General features: G+C 35.7%; 1 protein-coding gene across 1 annotated transcript; it reads right to left on the bottom strand.

Moving 5' to 3' along the window:
• Positions 1–14713: 14713 nt before the first annotated feature.
• LOC109192891 lies at positions 14714–19301 on the bottom strand. Its single transcript, XM_019343597.1, has 4 exons — positions 19283–19301; positions 18593–18646; positions 18323–18515; positions 14714–16094 (listed from the first exon to the last, which is right to left on the bottom strand). Exon 4 carries the CDS (start codon positions 16064–16066, stop codon positions 14714–14716), a length of 1353 nt encoding a protein of 450 aa, XP_019199142.1. The 5' UTR covers positions 16067–16094; positions 18323–18515; positions 18593–18646; positions 19283–19301.

Raw genomic sequence — 19301 nt, forward strand, 5'->3', positions numbered from 1 at the left:
GTTATATCATACAAATAATCTTGAAGACGTTTAAAGATTCATAGAGAGAAGATTATTATTATTTGAAAAAGGGTTAAATAGTCCCTCTAAATATTAATGAAATACTATCAATTAATCCTTTAAATTTTTAAAAAATTCAATTAAACATCCGACCTTAATAGATAATTCATCTAAGCCCTACTATTTTTTACTCGTTAATTCTGTATCATTTGCCACATCATATTTATATTTGTACATTTGACATTATAATTTATTAGATATTACAGTATTTTGTATTTTTTTATGATAGTTTAATACTTAAACCTTAACTTCTTTCATAAACACCACCACCACTATTAAGAATATTGCATTAGTTGTCACAACAATGATTTGCGGTTGCTGATCCAAAATATTATTATTATTATTACTACTCGTATTTTCACCCTTGTGATGCAGGGAATATAATTGATTTGTTATAATATATTAAGAATATTTGAATTGATATATAATTATTTAAATTAGAACATCAAATACACAAAGACATTTTCTAAAAAATAAATCAAATACACACACAAAAAAAATGAATCAAATACATAAAGACAATATTCTGTTGTGCAGCCAAACATTGAAAAGAAAAATATTTTTAGAAAAATAACTTATTTTTCAAAAATCAATTTCCTACTTTCCAAACGACTTATTTTCAGAAATCATTTTCCTACTTTCCAAATAAACTTTAATACTGTGCAATTAATTTGATAATTGTCATATTAATTATTAGATAAATGTCCATGTTTGATTATTGACAAATTCGCCAAAATTTTAACAAATCCACCATTTTAACGTTTTATTTTTAATCAAAATACTAAAAATATTATTTAATAACTCCGCAATTTGCTCCAAACTGCTAAAAACAAAAACAACACATATACATTTTGTGAAAAGATTAAGATTAATCTTTTCCCAAAACCACCTAATTAATTAATAAATAAATAAATTACCATTAAGCCTTTTTATATAAGAGCCTTTTGACTTCTCAATACTTGCCACATTGATAGGCAAGCAATTATGTTTGGAAGAATAACGTTGCTCCTCTTAATATAGAGGAGCTCAAGAGCTCATCTTTCCAAAAATTTTCGATGTAAGGGGAGCCATAGGTTCCCCTTTGTCTTTTTTCTTTTTAATTTTAATTGTATTTTGTATATAGTTTTGTTTTGATTATTATTATATTATTAATATTATTATTGTTGTAATTTTATTTTATTATTACTTTTTTAAAAAAATATTATTGACTCTATTACATTGTAGTATATGTTCAATTATTTTATTATTACATTATTATATAATAATAAAAATAATATAAATTTTAACAAATTCACCATTTTAACATTTTGTCTTTAATCAAAACACTAAAAATATTATTTAATAACTCAGCAATTTACTCCAAACTGCTAAAAAAAATAAGGAACACATATACATTTTTGGTTAATCTTTCCCAAACCCCCCTAACAATAATTTTTTTAAAAAAAAAAAAAAAACTAAAATAAGAAGTCGTTAAGCTAATACTTTTTATATAAGAACCTTTTGGCTTCTCAATACTTGGCCACATGGATGGGCAAACAATTATGTTTGGAAGAGGAACATTGCTTCTCTTATATAGAGGAGCTCAAGAACTCATATTTCCAATCATTTTCGATGTGGGATCAAAATGATCTCACATCAATTACAAAGGGGAACATGTGGCTCCCTTTGTCTTTTTTTTTTTTTTTTTTTTTTTTTTAATTAATTGTACTTTGTAGTCTCTATTTGTCTGAGCGAAATTCAGAGCTACGTCGAGCACTTGCCCATCCAACGTAGTGAGGTGGGACGGAATACTGAGCGCGATGTGGACGAAGCACCAGCCTCGGTTTATACGGGAGGAGAGAACTTGGTTCCCTCGGGTAGAGAAGGAGGGAGACTAGAGGGCAATGATAGGGCGAATGTTATCCAGGCTGGTGAGCAGTTCCCCCCGCATTTGGGACCCAGGCAAGACCCGCTTGGAAACGGGGGGAGGGCACTTGTGATACCTCGGGATCAGGGCCCCCCGGGGAGGAACGCCGAAGTAAGTCTGGAGGAGGCCGAGGGGGAGAGCGCATATTGTCTGTTAGAAAGATGGGCGCACACCCGCTAGACCAACCCCCCGGAGGACTGGATCGATAGGGTGAATGCCAAGATAGAAGAGTTGATACTGTGGAAGGAGCGTGGTACCAATCCCATGGTACCTATAATAATAATCATCACGCCCTTCACCCCCAAAATCATGAATGAACCCCTCCATCCCAATTTCAAGACCCCCGACGTTAAGCGGTACGACGGGGTGGGAGATCCCCAAGACCATGTGATGGCTTACCAAGCTGCCATGATGCTAATGGGATTCTCCGAGGTCCTGATGTGTCACGCATTCTTCTCCACGCTATCGGGAGGTGCACAACGATGCTTTACGAACTTAAAGGGCAGCTCGATAAACTCTTTCTAGGATTTGGCCACCCGGTTCATCACTTATTTCCTGAGACGGAGGAAGGGCATGAAGCATTTCACGCATCTTGCCAGTATTAGGCAAGGGAGGGACGAGACCCTCACCGTGTTCCTTGTGCGGTGGAGAGCGGAAGAGGCCGAGGTTGAGGATATGGATGACCGGTCGGCAAGTGTCATGTTCATCATAGTGCTCCATGCGGGGGAGTTATACAAAACCCTGCGACGCAAAACCCCCGAGGACGTACACCGCCTTGATGATGAAGGCAGACCGATATGCCGAGGTAGAGGAGGCTAACCGCTTGAAATGTTTGGAGGAGGAGGGGTAGCAAGAGGCTGCGAATTTAAGAGCAGCCTAAGCCCAAACAGGGCACCAACCACCCAGTCAGAAGTTCAGAGGGTAGGAGAGTCAGCCTGGGAGGAAAACTTCTACCTACTAGCGAAGGCCCACGAGCACCCCCACCGTGGGTGCCTCCGCTCCCTACGGCGAGGATGCAACCTTTAACGCCTTTTACCCCGCTCACTGCCCCTCCGAGTGATATCCTCGCGTATGCCGAAGAATGCCGGATGGTGAGAACGTTCAGCCTGCGGATGGACCCGCCGGGTGCCGACATGACTAAGTACAGTAGATTTCATTGCCGCCATGGCCATGCCACTAACGATTTTCAAGCATGGAGGAAGGAGATAGAGGCTCTCACACAGGCAGGCAAGCTAGGGAACTTCATAGACTGGGACCGGATGGCGAGGAGGAATGCCTGGAGGGACACGGCTGAACACTCCCATCCCCCTACGGAAGCAAAGGAAAAACCAAGCACCGAGGCAGGGAATCCGGGTAAGTGCCAGTGATCAATGTAATCTTTGGGGGAGGAACCTTGAGGGAAAATGCCAGTAAATATGTGTGGGCAGTGGATGACCAACCCCACTCGAAAAAGTCCCCTCGGGACCCTGTCTAGTTTCCGGACAAGGACCTACTGGCAAGAATAGCCACCCCTAAGGACGTCCTTGTGATTTCGATGGTGGTCAACATTGTAACACCCCGTGTTACGATCCCTAAAACCAATTAATCATTTAACCAATTACCTAAAAGAAAGAATTAAATCCAATAATTAATTAGGAGAGGCCCACCATAGTCCATGGGCCCTTATCCCTAAACCCAATCCTTAGTCCTAAAAGGAATAGAGTTAGCAAACCGATAGTAATTAGGCCCTAAGTAAGACTCTTAGATATATAAATAGGGAACATAAGGAGGCACCTAGAACTCCCACCACAATAATCTCTCACCACACCAAGAATTCTAAGAATTCCCCTAGGAGAAATCAAGAAAGAAGAAAGCTTAAAGAAAGACCCTTCATAGCCAAGGAATCAATTAAGGCTAAGAGGTAACCCATGTCTCAACAAAACCTATTTTTATAGCTATGATTCCCCTCTTAGGATTTCCCCATATTATTGTGTGTTGATGATTTGTGATATTATTATTAATTGGTGTGATGATTCCATGGGTGATCTTGATGATGAGAGGTTCTTGATAATTATGGTGTTCTTGATGATTATATGACGTTCTTGATGATTATATGATGTTCTTGATGATTGTAGGATGTTCTTGGTGTTTATGTGATATTCTTACCGAATCTTGATATTAGAAGATGAATTGTGTCCTTGATGATTTAAAAGTGATTAGAACCCTAGGTTGTATCGTATGATATTATTCTTGGTGTATTGGGTGGGAAATCGCATGTTCGGGTGTTAATTATGTTTAGAAAAGCATGATAGGTTATGTGCCGTATGTTTCTTGATTTTGATCCGTTAATTATCTACGTGTGTTATCAATTGTGTTTGAAAGTGTCTAAGCATGGTTTCGGGTTCCACAAAGGTTCCCGGGGCGTTAATTGATGGAAAAGAGTCAGTGGGGGGTAGGGGACCCGCCACCTACCCGCGGTCAAGATAGGCAGTCCCGGCAGCGGGCAGCTGCCCGCCAGGCACCCGCTGCCCGGAACAGTAACGCCGGCGGGTGAACCCTCACCCACCGGCTATCCGCTGGTTTGCATCCCAATTCGGGATTTTGGCTTCCCCGTTTGATGTTCCCCCGACCCCCGTGGTGTCCCAACGGACTGCGTCTATCGTGCCTATGTCTAGTTTGATATTTCGGGTACCGTTCGTAGGTTGTATGAGTCCTATATATTGCATGCTAGTTGAATTGGTACCCCGTTCACCTAGGTGAAAGAAGTATGAACCCCTTAGGATTATTCTTAGTATGTGAAGGATCACGCATAGGTTTTGTTATACGTTTTCTCCCCCTTCCCAATGTGTTAATGTGGGTTGCATGTGCTTGCTATGTGTTATGTGTGCATGATACCCCAATTTGGTTGCGATCAAATTGGCTATACGGGCAGTTGGATGGGTTGAGAACCATACTGACTGTTAACCAGGCCGGTTGCGATCGGTCAGGTATATAAATATTATATAGGGCTGCGGTCCACCGTTTGGTTGCGATCAAATGGATTATACGGGTAGTCGGATGGGTTGAACCATACTGACTGTTAACCAGGCCGGTTGCGATCGGTCAGGTATATAAATATTATATAGGGTTGCTACTTGCTGGTGTTTTCTTTATGATTTGCTAAATAATCTTTTTAGGAACAGGATAATTTTCATGAAAGTCTCATAATGTTAATTATCATTATGCACCCTTGTTAATTAATTAATTGATTTTCTGCTTCCTGATAATTTACTTGTTCACCTTCTTACGTTTTGATTCAATTATTCATTTGTTTTTAGCTTCATGATTTTAATTACTTTGCATTTGATTCTTAATTAGCTTTGAACCTTCAAATCGTTTAATTAGTTAATTTAATTTCAAGTCATTAAATTGCATCGTACAATTCCCTGTGGGATCGACCCTTGCTTTTGCACCTTATTACTACAGTGACTCGTGCACTTGCGAGGATATTATTAAAATTATCCATCAATTTTGGCGCCGTTGCCGGGGAATTTGTTTACTGTGCAATTTGATTTCGTTTTTTTAGTTGTTAATTTTTAATTCGAAATGCTGCTTTATATTTGTTCTTGTTTTCTATCTGCTTTATTTGATTGTTAATTCATTTATTGCGCTTCATGAATTCTAATTAATTTGCATTTGAGTTGAATCTGCTCTTTGATATTTTCTCCATATTTTGCTCCTAAATTTCAATCATTTTGTATTTAGGTTATCTTTATATTTTATACTAGTTTTTGCTTTCACTTTCTTTTATTTATTTTCTCCATTTTTTTATACTGTCCGATTTTTTTTTCCGAATCTCTTTATTATTATTGCCATTTTTTTTCCTTCAATTTAATCTTGCTCATTTATTTAATTCATTAGTCCATATTACTTTTTGAAAATTCTTTTTCATTCTTAATCACAGAAAAAATGTTATATTGGTTTAGTTGTTTCCAATTTGCTTTTGATTCGTTTGCTAGTTTTGCTTATTTATTTGTTTACTTGTTTAGTTCATTGTTATCTTATTTTATGCATGGTCGTCGTTCTTTAAATCTTAAACCGTTGCCTTTAGACGACTACATTGATAGAAAAAAGGAAAAAACTTTTGAAAATCCAATTCTTGAACCACAAGAAACAACCACAACCATGGTTGCACTCCCTCAAACCAACCCTAGGCTAATGAAAGACTTTGGTAGGCCACAAGTAGGAACTTCACCTTCTTGCATAGTGCTTACCAATGCAAGCAGGAACTATGTGCTAAAGGCATTCCACTACCACCAATTGCCGTCTTTTCACGGTTCGGCAACCGAGGATGCTCTTACCTTCATCCGAGATTTCTACGGGGTAGTCCAAAACTTTCCGTTGAATGACTTGACGGAGGATGAATTGAGAATGAAGTGTTTCCTGTATACCTTGAAAGATGCAGCAAAGACGTGGTTCATGTTTCTTACACCTGGATCCCTTCGGACATGGCAGGAGGTGTACAATAAGTTCATAGATAAATTTTATTCCTATACAAAAACTATTGAATTAAGAAGAAAAATTGCAACTTTCTCGCAAGTTGAAGGCGAACCGTTCCATGAGGCATGGGAAAGGTTCAAAATGTTGCTCATTCAATGCCCTCACCATGGCTACCCATTGGAGTTGCAAATTCAAACTTTCTATGATAGTTTGACACAAACCAGCCAATCAATAGTTGACAATGCAGCTGGAGGTTCCATGGGAGAAAAAACAGCGGAGGAGGCCTTAGCATTGTATGAAATGCTAGGAGAAAATTCCCAACAAAAAACCATAAGGGGACGGACACAAGGTATGTATGAAGTTAACTCAAATCCTGATTTGATAGTTTATATGTCTGAGTTAGCAAAACAAATGACAAGCATGTGTTCTATGATGAGTATGAATCAAAATAACTCATTTGTAAATAAGAGAAATAATAATGGTTTTGTACAGGCTAATGCAATGAATTCTTTTAATCAAAGGCCTGTGCATGAACCGTTTTATAATTCTTATAACTCGGGTTGGGAAAATCACACTAATTTTTCTTTGGGTAATAATCAAAATAATTCTCAACCAAGTCATCTTAATTTTTATTGGGATAATAATCAAAATAAATTTCAACCAACACCACCCCAATCTGAAAAACCATCTTTGGAGGACTCCTTGAATGATTATATACAGGCTTGCAATAGGCGCCAAGAAGCAAATGATCTACGGTTTCAAAAGCAACAAGAAGACCATGATCAATGGTTCCAAAAGCAACAAGAAGAACATGATCAATGGTTGCAGATGCAACAAGAAGTTTATGAGCCCCAAGAAACAGATGAACAACGACTTGAAAAAAATGAGGCTTGCTTTAAAAGAATAGAAGCACATTTAGAGCAAATTGCTAAATTTGTGCAAGGGCATGTGCCAGGTAAGTTACCTAATCAACCTGAGGATGCTCTGAATGATGAAAAAAATAAGTTAAAAGATAATATCACTTCTGAACAAACTGAAATAATTGGAAAATTGCATAATGTTGTTGATGATATTATTGTAGAAAATGATGAGCTTCAATTGCATAAATCTAATAATCCTTATGTACCCCCAGTTCCATTTCTAAATAGGCTCAAAAGTTATGTTCCTGAAACTGTAAGTGAAGTGCTACAAAAAGATTTGCCTCTAATCCCTTTTGATGCTCAAGCAGATAAATTTACCAAAAATGTGCTTGCTGAAACTGCCGAGTTTCCAATTTTTACATCTTTGAATTTGTCTGCTAGATCTAACCTAGTTTTTGCAGTTAAGGGGTTGAATCTTGCTGAGGATGGTAAGTTGGGTTTCAATAAACTCCGAAAGGAGAATCTTTTAAATGGCGTTGATAATAAAGAATGTTATTCTTGTTATTCTCAAACTGCTTGGCTGAATGAAAATTGCACAAAAGCAAAATCTAATAAAGGAGGACTTTCTTTGTCTTCTTTTCTTTCTTCTCACAACATTGGGGACAATGTTGAAAATAAGTGTGGGGAAGGGATTTTACCCACAAATCACAAAAAAATTGAAAAATTTTAAACTTTTTAATTTTCTTATGGAGAAAATTACACTTTTGGTCCTGTGACTGTTGAGGTCTTGTTAATTTCAGTACTCGACTTTAAAAATTAACAATTTAGTCCCGTAAGTATGCAATTTTTAGCACATTTGGTCCTTCCGGCCAAATCACCGGTAAAATGTTGCCGGAAAAACGTAAATTTTTTTTTAAATTGTTTATTATGGAGGGCAAAATGGTCAATTCACCGCCCCTTCTTCACCAAATCCCTCTCCAGTGTCGTCGACGCCATTTCCCTCGTCGACCTGCCTTTCCCGGAAAACATCCCCTTTTGCTCCCGCGCGTGTACTTCGGTATGAGCTACTTCTCCACCGCCGTGTCCCACTCCGTCACTTCCGCTGGCCTAATAGTGAAAGCAAACGGCGATAACGAGCTGTTCACGGTGCCAGATTTTCCATGGTGCCGAACCTTTCTGGTTGTGAGTCACCGAGAAAACAATCGCCGGAAAATTAAAAAAAAAGTTGTCCTATATATATGTAGTTCTGGCACGACACCCTTTCTTCTCATTACAAAACCCATGAAATTTGTTCCGACGGCAATGGTCAGGCACTGCGCACAACTTCGTCGTTGCCTTGCCGATTATATAATTCTGGCACGGCAATGTTCCACACACCAAGCTTGAAGAGGTTAAGGGACATCAAAATTGGGTTAAAGTTAGTGGTGACTGGTGAATACCTTACCTTCCCTGGTGGTGGGACCCACTTTAAGCATTGGGCTCTTCACTATATTGATTTTATACAGCAGGTTAGCATCTAGAAATCATTCATTACTTTAGAATTATATCATACTAATCGGAGAAATAATCGGCTAGTTGTGCACAGTGCAAGGAAGAAGAAAAGAGTTACTTGAAATGACCAATTTGCCCTCAATGTTAAATAATTAAAAATGGTTTACATTTTTCCGATGACATTTGGCCGGTGATTTGGTCGACAGGACCAAATGTGTTAAAAATTGCATAGTTATGGGACTAAAGTGTTAGTTTTTAAAGTCGAGTACTGAAATTAACAAGACCCCAATAGTCACAGGACTAAAAGTGTAATTTTCTCTTTTCTTATGTATATTTTCTTAAACCTGTTTATTTTAAAATTCTAGCATTAGTTGAGTTTTACCTTTATAAGTCTTTTAAATATTCGTTGATAGAAATAATGCATGTTTTTGTCAACTCTTAGTGTGTATATTGCTTTTGACTAGTTGTTAATTTCTTTATATTTTGAATAACTTTGTCAAAAAAAAAAAAAAAAAAAAAAAAAAAAAAAAAAAAAAAAAAAACCAAAAAAATCAAAAAACGAAAAAAAAAAAAAAAAAAGAATTTGAAAATCACAAATACCTTTGTGTTCTATACAATTTCTTTAGTAGTTTATGTGCGTCTTTCACCTTATATTACCTTTATCAAATTCTTAAACAATTCTTGAGTGCTATAAATTGTGGTGTAGTGTGTTGGTTCAAGGATCATCTGTATGGCATAAGTGAGGTGAAAAAAAAAAAAGATTTGAAAAATATGAAAAAAAATAAAAATGAGTGTAACATTTATTTATTTATTTTGTTTGCAATAAAGTAAGAGATTCTACTCCGCTGAATCAGCCACTTATACACATGTACCATAGATAAATAAATAAGTGTCGTGGCCTGGTTTATGAGTACACACAAAATTGAAAACCCAAACAAGTCTGGCGTAAAATGGCGAGGTTTTTGGGGAAATTCTCTTTGAAAAAAGTCAAAATAGAAAAATAATGAGTGTAGAAGAGACGAGCAATTGCATTTCAATTTTAATAAATGCCTTGATCCTTATTTCCTTCATGTTTTGCACCTGCACTGTGATAGAATATTTCTGAATTTGGTTTAGGTTGAATTTGGTGAAATTTTCATATTTGTCTATTGAGTTTTTGTATAGTTCATATAAGGGGTGTCAGTACATGAGCACAATTTATATTTATTTTAGTTGTTAAAGTGTTTAATTTCTAGTCAAATGTTTTATACATTCTTTGAGCTGGCACTAACTTTGCATTGGTGGCAATAAATTTGAAAGTCTATTTGGGTAAAGCTCGATCTAATACTTGATTTATTTTTAATTTCTTTATCTTTTCCTTTTAATAATGCTTTTGCTTGAGGACAAGCAAATAAATAAGTGTGGGGAAATTTGATAAACATTATTTTTATTGGTATTTTAAATAATCTTTTTATAGTTATTTTGCAATAGCTAACTAATTATATATATATATTTCTATTATTATTGTTATAAATAGCTTTGTTAATATTATTTAATTTTAGAATAGTTTTTACTGAATTTGATTATTATTTGACTTCTATCTGATCAATAATTCCTTAATCCCATTTTAATAAGATTATTATTATTATTATTATTATTATTATTATTATTATTATTATTATTATTATTATTATTATTAATTGAGTTAATAAAATTGTTGTTAGCCGATTGTTTGATTGTTTTAGGGCCATCAGATAAACAATCTTTTTAATTATTTCGGTCAATTGGCGAGGAACGAGAAAGGCGCAGCAAATCAGTGCCAGTATTCCGCAGATGGATTCTTCTGGCAATCCGGTTGATCAGCGGGAGCTCAAGCGGAAGCTGTTGGATTTAGGCATTATAAATAGAAGAAAACTTGAGAATCAAGGACATCAATTTTCACTCCGGACCAATTCCGGTCGGAGGTGATTTCCCGGTGGTCGACGGCAACGAATTCTGTAGCCGTAGTGTTCGGCGTTGGGGAAACAATTTGGGCGGCAATTTCCGGCTATGCAGTCCGTCTCTGGTGTTCGACAATTCAATAGAGAGTTATCCTTTGGAAAATTAAGCAATTCAAATTCTTTGCAGCAATACAATTAATTACGGCAATTCTCTTTGTCCCCTTTTCTTCATTATTTAATATTGTCAAAATTATATTATAATTATTCTTTGGGAAAAGCAATGTTGTGTAAGCTACTTGCTGGTGTTTTCTTTATGATTTGCTAAATAATCTTTTTAGGAACAGGATAATTTTCATGAAAGTCTCATAATGTTAATTATCATTATGCACCCTTATTAATTAATTAATTGATTTTCTGCTTCCTGATAATTTACTTGTTCACCTTCTTACGTTTTGATTCAATTATTCATTCGTTTTTAGCTTCATGATTTTAATTACTTTGCATTTGATTCTTAATTAGCTTTGAACCTTCAAATCGTTTAATTAGTTAATTTAATTTCAAGTCATTAAATTGCATCGTACAATTCTCTGTGGGATCGACCCTTGCTTTTGCACCTTATTACTACAGTGACTCGCACTAGATTTGGAAAATAAGTAGTTTTACACTTATAACACGTTAAGCCAGTCAAGAACATAGATATAAGCCAAATAGGTTCACAAGTATATAGATATACATATACAATATCAGTACTTATTTATAGGCACTAAGCTCACATGCAGGTGTAAATCATGTACGAACACTTATGCAATTCATATACATATACTTATTACACACCAACAAGATATGAAACTAGATGACTTAATAAATCAAGAAGTAAGCAAAGTGACATGTAATCATGTGAATAACCAGATCATAGCAAGACGATAAGACATCATATCATGCTTAACATTGGGAATCAAGTGACATGACAACTCGACAATGATGGATGAATCAATGGAACAACATGGTGGAACTAATACTAGACATGAAATCAAAATCACTCACTCTCGCAAGGAAACGGTATTTTATATATAGAGATAGTAGTAGTGGAGGGGGCATCATATTTCCCATGAATCATAATCATCCCTCAATCTCATCGTATCACAATCTCATCATATCATCACGGTGGGGAGGTAGGAACTTCACCATGTGTGAAAGAACCTATCGTGGCTCAGTAACTCATTGCTGGCCTAACAACGTCTCGCCCACATATCTCATAAGTAACATGGAAACAAGACCCGCTACCTTAGGTGTGCGCACCCCCTAACTGGGATTCCAAGCGCGCCCTACGAGTAATAGCTCAAGCCCCAAAGTAAACTCATGATTTTTTTACCAGGCTACTGTTATATTTCCGATAGTGTTCCACCGGGTCTCATCACAACATTTTCGGGAGTGTTCCACCGGGTCTCTTTTCATCACAACATTTCCGGGAGTGTTCCTTACAACATTTCCTTTCAAGTAACCGGAATCTGAGGACCACCTCTAGGATATAAAGATTTTCCTCACGTAGTAGTACATACATTTTAGCAGACAAATGACATACTACGCCTAGATAGTAAATTTAGTTTGGGAAAATAGGAGATACGAGATGAGCATTTGGGGTATAAAGTTTAGTCAAAACAATGCGGGAACATACGCAAGGACTCATAACCAAGGGATTCTTGTAACCTCAAACTCACGAAGTTATAAATTACTTCATACTATTGACCACATAATTCAACAATTTAGACATGATCAAGATATACTTACAACTCAATTAAAACATGCCAAATGAGTACAAAAATTAGGAATCATGCTCAACACTTATAATAATCCCAAAGTTGGTATACACATCAAATAAGTAGATACATCATGCTTTTGTTGGGAAAACAATTTTGTACACGTAACACATAACATTTTTAGAACAAGTCCCCGAGTCTACGAGTCACGGAAACCTGCAAAACACAAGTGGCCGGACCCGCGGCCATGGCAGGTGCCCTTGGCCACACGGTCTGGGCGGCAGGTTTCATGAGACCCGCTGCGCCAACCGCGCAGCTTGGGCGAAGGTGGCAGGCCGCGATGGCAAAAACGTAATTGAAAAATTGAGCCTTGTTCTAAATAATCAAAAGAAGATTAATTAAATGAGAAAAAAAAATTAACCTAAATTTGTTTTTTTTTTTTTTTTTATAAATGCAAGAAAATGATTTTCAAGGTTCATGATTTATAATCTTTGATGTTCAACTTAGAATCTATGTATTTAGTCAGGCTAATTATTTGACCAAAGTTTATGTTAAATTTTATATTGTATTTTTTTAATACATTTTAACATATTTGTAGTATATGTTTAACAATTATGCCAACTCTGATTGGGATGTGGTTCGAACCTTAAGACCTTTCTTATAGAAACTAATGAGTAAGTTAAGAATAATAAATAGTTAACGGAATATTCTGTTACTAAAGTTTATACTAACGGAATGCAAGGTTATTTAAGGAAAAATAATAATATAATAGAGTGTAAAGAAAAATCATAAAAATACTAAAATCAAAATAATGTGAACCATTCATTTCAACCAACAATTACACCAACATTTGTTTAGTTCCCGTTAGGAGCCTAACTTTATTGGCTCTTATTAGATTTGTATATTTGTATTTGTATGTATTTGTATTTGTATTGTATGTATTTGTATTTGTAGACTATTCCAATATATAATGTGTACACATATTATTATCATTGAAGAATATATATATATATATATATATATATATAAAAGATATTGTGTATGTTGTGCATAGTAAGAATAATGGGAAAAGATAACAGAAGTTACAACGGTAGAGATATTTTTGTTCAAAAAATTGTATAGCAAAACTCTTATAGCATAATGTATAAAAAAAAATTAAAAGAAAAAACGGACATAAATCAAGGGTATAACCTGAATTGAGACCTATTATGTTTTTAGATTTACAAATTAATTTATACATAATTTAATTTTTAAAAATTTATAATACATAATATATATTGGCATTTGGCATATATAAGAAAGGGACAAACTACAATATCTAAAACCTGAGTGATAGCTAAATTTGACAAGATTTACACTTAAATAAATGTAAATCTTAAAAGATATGATAGTTGTAATTGTTAGTTGTCAAGAAAATATTTGAAGCCATCTCTTCTTTTTTTAATTCCTTTCGCATTTCAATATTTAACGAAAAATATTTATTTAGTGTCAAGTATTCTATTGTTCAAATGTTACAAAATGTTTAAGTTGAGAGGGCAAAGTGGTAGTACCATCAAGGGTATAAATCTAAGTTGATTTTGAACAATTATCCATGAATATGACAAGTTTCAAAAAGAAAATTTTAGCTTCTAAAATTATTTTCACACCAGAACAAATTAAAAATGAATTCTCATAATTTTTTTAGTTTGAGTTCGGACTCGAACAAAATATAAAATGAGTATATAACAAATATCGATGCATGCGTAATGTAACGCATACTTTTCAATAAATGCATTTAATAATTCAACGTATATATTTAACAAAAATAATTTCAAACTTTTCAACTAATCGCTTACTAGTCATAGTAATTTATTGTTGCCAGGTATAGGTTGATGCAATGTATTTGACTAAATCATTTGAGATTCCCTGAATTAAGCATAATCATAAAATTGGTGAGTTTCAGTAATCTTCAACTTGTTAGGAAAGGAAATGAATGGATATCAGAAGAAAAAATACCAATAAAAATAAAAATAACCAATACAAGAGCCAAAACATTACAGAATAGCAATCAAGTTCACAACAAAATTGAAAGATTTGCATTCATTAGTACAATATATTTTATATTACATGACTGGATTTCATCTACCACAAACTGAAATCAAAGAACACCATAAGTCCATAACTAAGCTTCATCGACAACAAACTGAAACAAACAACATAACTGGACTTAGAAAACGGAAACACTGGGGAGAAGAACAAGAGAGGTTCTTAGGCTTTCGGGATTCACTTGCGAATCCATACTTCCTTGCCTTGAATTGTGAAAAATGCTTTCTCCAGGCCTCTAAGAATCAAGTGAACGATTCTTGGAGAGGTGAAGACAATCAGGGCAAACATCGACTGATCATTGGGCTCTACCACCTGCTGCATAGAGATGGACTCCACACAGTCGCCATACATTCTGTTGAAGTAAATCCAAAGCTCCCAATCAGAAACAGGATAGCCATTTGAAAAAGTAGCATACATTGTCCTGTTGTCTTTTGGCTCCTCCATGCGCAAAGGAGGCATCGCTGATCCAGACGACTCACCTGTGAGCGTGAGCCCTCCGAAACTTTGTATCTTGGGATCAATGGGAGGCACCACCGGTTGAGATGACTCACCTGCGAATCGGAGTCCTCCAAACCTTTGTATCAAGGGACCAATGGGAGGCACCACCGATTGAGATGATTCACCTGCGAATCTGAGTCCTCCAAACCTTTTTTGTATCATGGGATCTATAGGAGGCACCACTGACTGAGATGACTCACCTGCGAATCTGAGTCCTCCAAACCTTTTTATCAAGGGATCAATGGGAGGCACCACCGATTGAGATGATTCACCTGCGAATCTGAGTCCTCCAAACGTTTGTACCATGGGATCAATGGGAGGTACCACCGATTGAGATGACTCACCAGCGAATCTGAGTCCTCCAAACCTTTTTTCTATCATGGGATCTATAGGAGGCGCCACTGACTGAGATGACTCACCCGTGACTTCAAATCCCCCAAACCTTGATGTCATGGGATCCATGGGAGGCACCACTGACCGAGATGACTCACCTGTGACTTGGAGTCCTCCAAACCTTGGTATCATGGCATCCTTCGGCTCAGCAACAGGCGGTGGCATCATGACCATTTGAGTTTTGAGCAACTGTCGTTCAGCGTTTCTCGTGATGGCCATTTGGATGAGATCGTCCAATACCTTGACACAAACAGTCTCCACAACCATTCTGATGCCAGATAATGCACTGGTCCGGTTTTCATGGAAGAATTTTAGAGACAACTGCTTTGCCAAGACATTTTGAGTGAGCGTAATCTCACTTGCATCAGAAGAGAACAGATACATGTCATCTGTGATGCATCTAAGGCAAGACAGAGCTTCATCAGCAAGTCCATTGATCAATTTTATGGGTGATGACAGGACTTTATCCACAGCATTTTTTATTTTATTCTTTTCCAACCAAATCCATAAGGCAATTATATTCACAGATACCTTAGGATCACGCTCAAGCTCAAAAACAAGGGTTGAATAAAGTTTTCTGTCTATTTCATGGAAAAGATTCATCAACTCAACAGAAACTTCAGGATAGGCAGCATCCATGGCAAAATATGTTCTTAGTTGACAAGACCTGTTCACATGAAATTCACACCATGAGACTGCCGTGAATCTACCAAAATGACAAGAAAGAGTAAAAGACAAGAAAAAAAGGTAGGAAGATATGAAGCATGCCAAACCAAACCAAAGAGACTCTTCACTGTGAACAATAAACCTAAAAAAATAGAGCCTGGCCAAGAATCATAACTAGGAAAACAAAAAAAAAAAAAAAAAAAAAACTAGAAATGGACGAGAAACAAAGTAACACACAGAATTTCATCCAAGCTATAGTCAATACATCACCCAGATGTCAAATGGCTGAATGATGGTGCTGAAATCCTCAATCAAAAAAGAGTCAGAGAATGTAGTATCTCAGCCTTATGAAGGAAATTCGCAGATGACAATCATACAGGAAAAAGCAAGTCACATACAAAACTAAGGTGCAAAGGAAAAACATTTTTTAAAAAATTATTAGTTTACTTTGAAAAAAAAAAGAGAAATATGAAGGAAAAGAAGAAACCTCGAGAAAAGGACGTTCTCCTTATGAATTCATCAATGCAGTCTTCTACACTGACCCGTATTTATAGGCCTCTTAACACTGCCACGCGCTTCAAGTGTGAGGTAGTGGACTTTTTATCAACTAATGATATACTAAATCAGAAGTATGAATTACTATAATCTGAAAATACTCCAAAAGTAACAATTTTTAGTAGGTTCAGTTAATAGCTGTAGATACTTTTCTCAAATACCACGCCACCACGGTATACAATCATAATTTTTCAGTTCTTGTTGATATAAAAGATAGGCCTTCAAAAACCCCAGCCCTCCAAATTAGGGGATATTACTTTATAGTTCCAAATAAGATAATACCTAGAAATTACCTATCAGAAACAAGAGAAAAAAAAAAAGGTCTAGCATATATCTTTCTTCCTAGCCTTCATAAGTTCATCCGAACCAGAATAAATTTTGGTTTCATGTTCATTTGCCATTTCAAAGACTCCAAAATCACAATATTTTTTTACTTTTTATTTTTTGTGTTTTTGAGCATTATAAGCTACTAGTTAAGTATTCAAGTGTTGGTTCACTGCTAGGTGTTTTAACCTTTGCACAATGGGGGACTAAGTGAACTCTTGTGAATTAAAAGAAACCAATCTCATTATGTGTTAAATTGGGCACCACACAACATCCTAATACATTATCTTTGCATATAGGAAATAAATTTAGGATATTATTGATGGAAAAGGAATAATTTAATTTAAAATGGAAGTTTGAAATAATTAATCATCATACAGTCTTTTTACTGTTATTATTACCTTATTCTGACACCGCTTAGTGTTGATTAATTAGTTCAATGTCCTGCCTGTACTCGGTCTAATAGATTTGCTTATGCAACATAATCATCCACTAATAGGAAAAAGTATGCTCTTGCTATTATCCTAGGGATTCTGTAAGCCTTTCTTACTTATTACGGAGTATTATTATTTTTAGTTCATCTAATATTTTGTGTTCACTTTGTTGTATTATTCTATAGATAATACAAGACTTGTTGTTTGTATTGTAATATAGATAAATTTTGCGTCCACTTTGAATTTCGTGAGCATAGCTAATACTCCATCTATCATGGTTTAGATGTCCTATTTACTATTGATTGGTCACATCTTATTCCTTCACTTACTTTCTTTGAAAAATTATTATGAATCTATATACTTGGACAGCCTCTATTAAAAAAGAATTTGTTTATACAGAGAATCAACCTTCCAAATTGTGCTCTGACATGTCTAATTTTCTCTTTAATTGGACTTGATCCCAAATATGGAGCTTGAATACACTCAAATCAAACCAAATCATGTTTGCCTTGATTTGAATTGCTTGCAATCCTAATTCTTTATTGCTTTTAAGTGATAATTTTAACTGTTAGACATTCATAAAATACCATCACAACTCAAAATGGTCAGAAAATGGTGAAAAGAGAAACCTAATTCAAAAGGTCTTAAGTAGCACATTCTTCCTTTCAAAAAAAAAGCAGCACATTCTTAGAAAGTTAAATGTGGACTAAGAGGAGCCTGCATTGCCCCTTTTTTTCACTGTAAATTCAAGTCAACCCTGTTTTGCGCATCTATAAACCGCATACTTAATGGCAGTTATTTACTGTTGCGAATGCAGAAAGAAGAAACTAACAATATACTTTATTACAGAGAATAAAAATAGCAAATATCAAAGAAATCATTCCAAAACACCTTCTGCCAGGTTTAAATCCCATACCTTAAATGATCTTGTGCTGGCAATCCATACTCCAGTTCTCAACCACTGCCACCATTTCCTGTCTTTTTTAGCTGAGCCACAGATCCTGTCTTTTTGGAAATGGTAACTTTTGCTTACAATGCTTTTCATTTACAATAGCTTGAGTGTCTCTACCATTGTAAAATCGAGTTGATGCACAGTCCAAGGCTCCAAGCTGCCAAAAGAATTGAATAATTAAACAGAACTGTCAACTTCCGAGAAGTTTAATACAAAGCACCAACTTTATGTTACCAAGAATCAGAATATTGTAACAAGACTTGTAATGAGAGTGACCAGGCCTCCTCCCTGCAAGGATGTTATGTTCCCGCGCAAACGCACGCGTCACAGGGTGATTAGGATTATTGGGGATTGTTTTTAGGTTGTCTATGTTGAGAGGTAAAGTAAAGGGATTAGGGAGCAAGGATAATAGGAACATTTTGAGAGTTTTCCCACCTCTGATTTTAACTTAACTTCTTTCTTGCTTGTCCCCTTTATTAAAATGGAAATCCCCAGAGGGTTACAAAGACTTAAATAAAACATAAAAAGGAAAGGAGAAGCATTAAAGCTCCTTACCATAATTATTCGCTATCTCTAAAGGAAATAAATCAATTATAATAATAAAGATTTTAGAATCAATTTTCTTAATCATACCAAAGGACAACACAATAGTTTAGCCCTCCCTATCAAAAAACAAAGAGAGCACTGATATCCAGCAAACCTGGGAAAGACTTTCCGAGGTATGCTAGGGGTTATAACACACAAATGCTTAGCACAAGCCCAAAAAATGCATGTACACATCACCTTATTGCTTTCATCTTTGACAAAAAATAGTAGGAATTCTCTAGGTCAGAGCAAATTGAGGTAAGAGAGAAGTAAAGTCTAAATAGAACACCTAAAATAGATAAACCAAAGGTAAAACAATTTATATAGATGAGTACATACTGAAAATGCCCATCAGCAA

Source organism: Ipomoea nil, unplaced genomic scaffold, assembly GCF_001879475.1.
Source record: "Ipomoea nil cultivar Tokyo-kokei standard unplaced genomic scaffold, Asagao_1.1 scaffold1834, whole genome shotgun sequence".
NCBI lineage: Eukaryota > Viridiplantae > Streptophyta > Magnoliopsida > Solanales > Convolvulaceae > Ipomoea > Ipomoea nil.

What these genes read in the sequence shown, in the direction of transcription:
- LOC109192891 (XM_019343597.1), bottom strand. Translation starts at nt 16,066, where the DNA reads ATGGATGCTGCCTATCCTGAAGTTTCTGTTGAGTTGATGAATCTTTTC.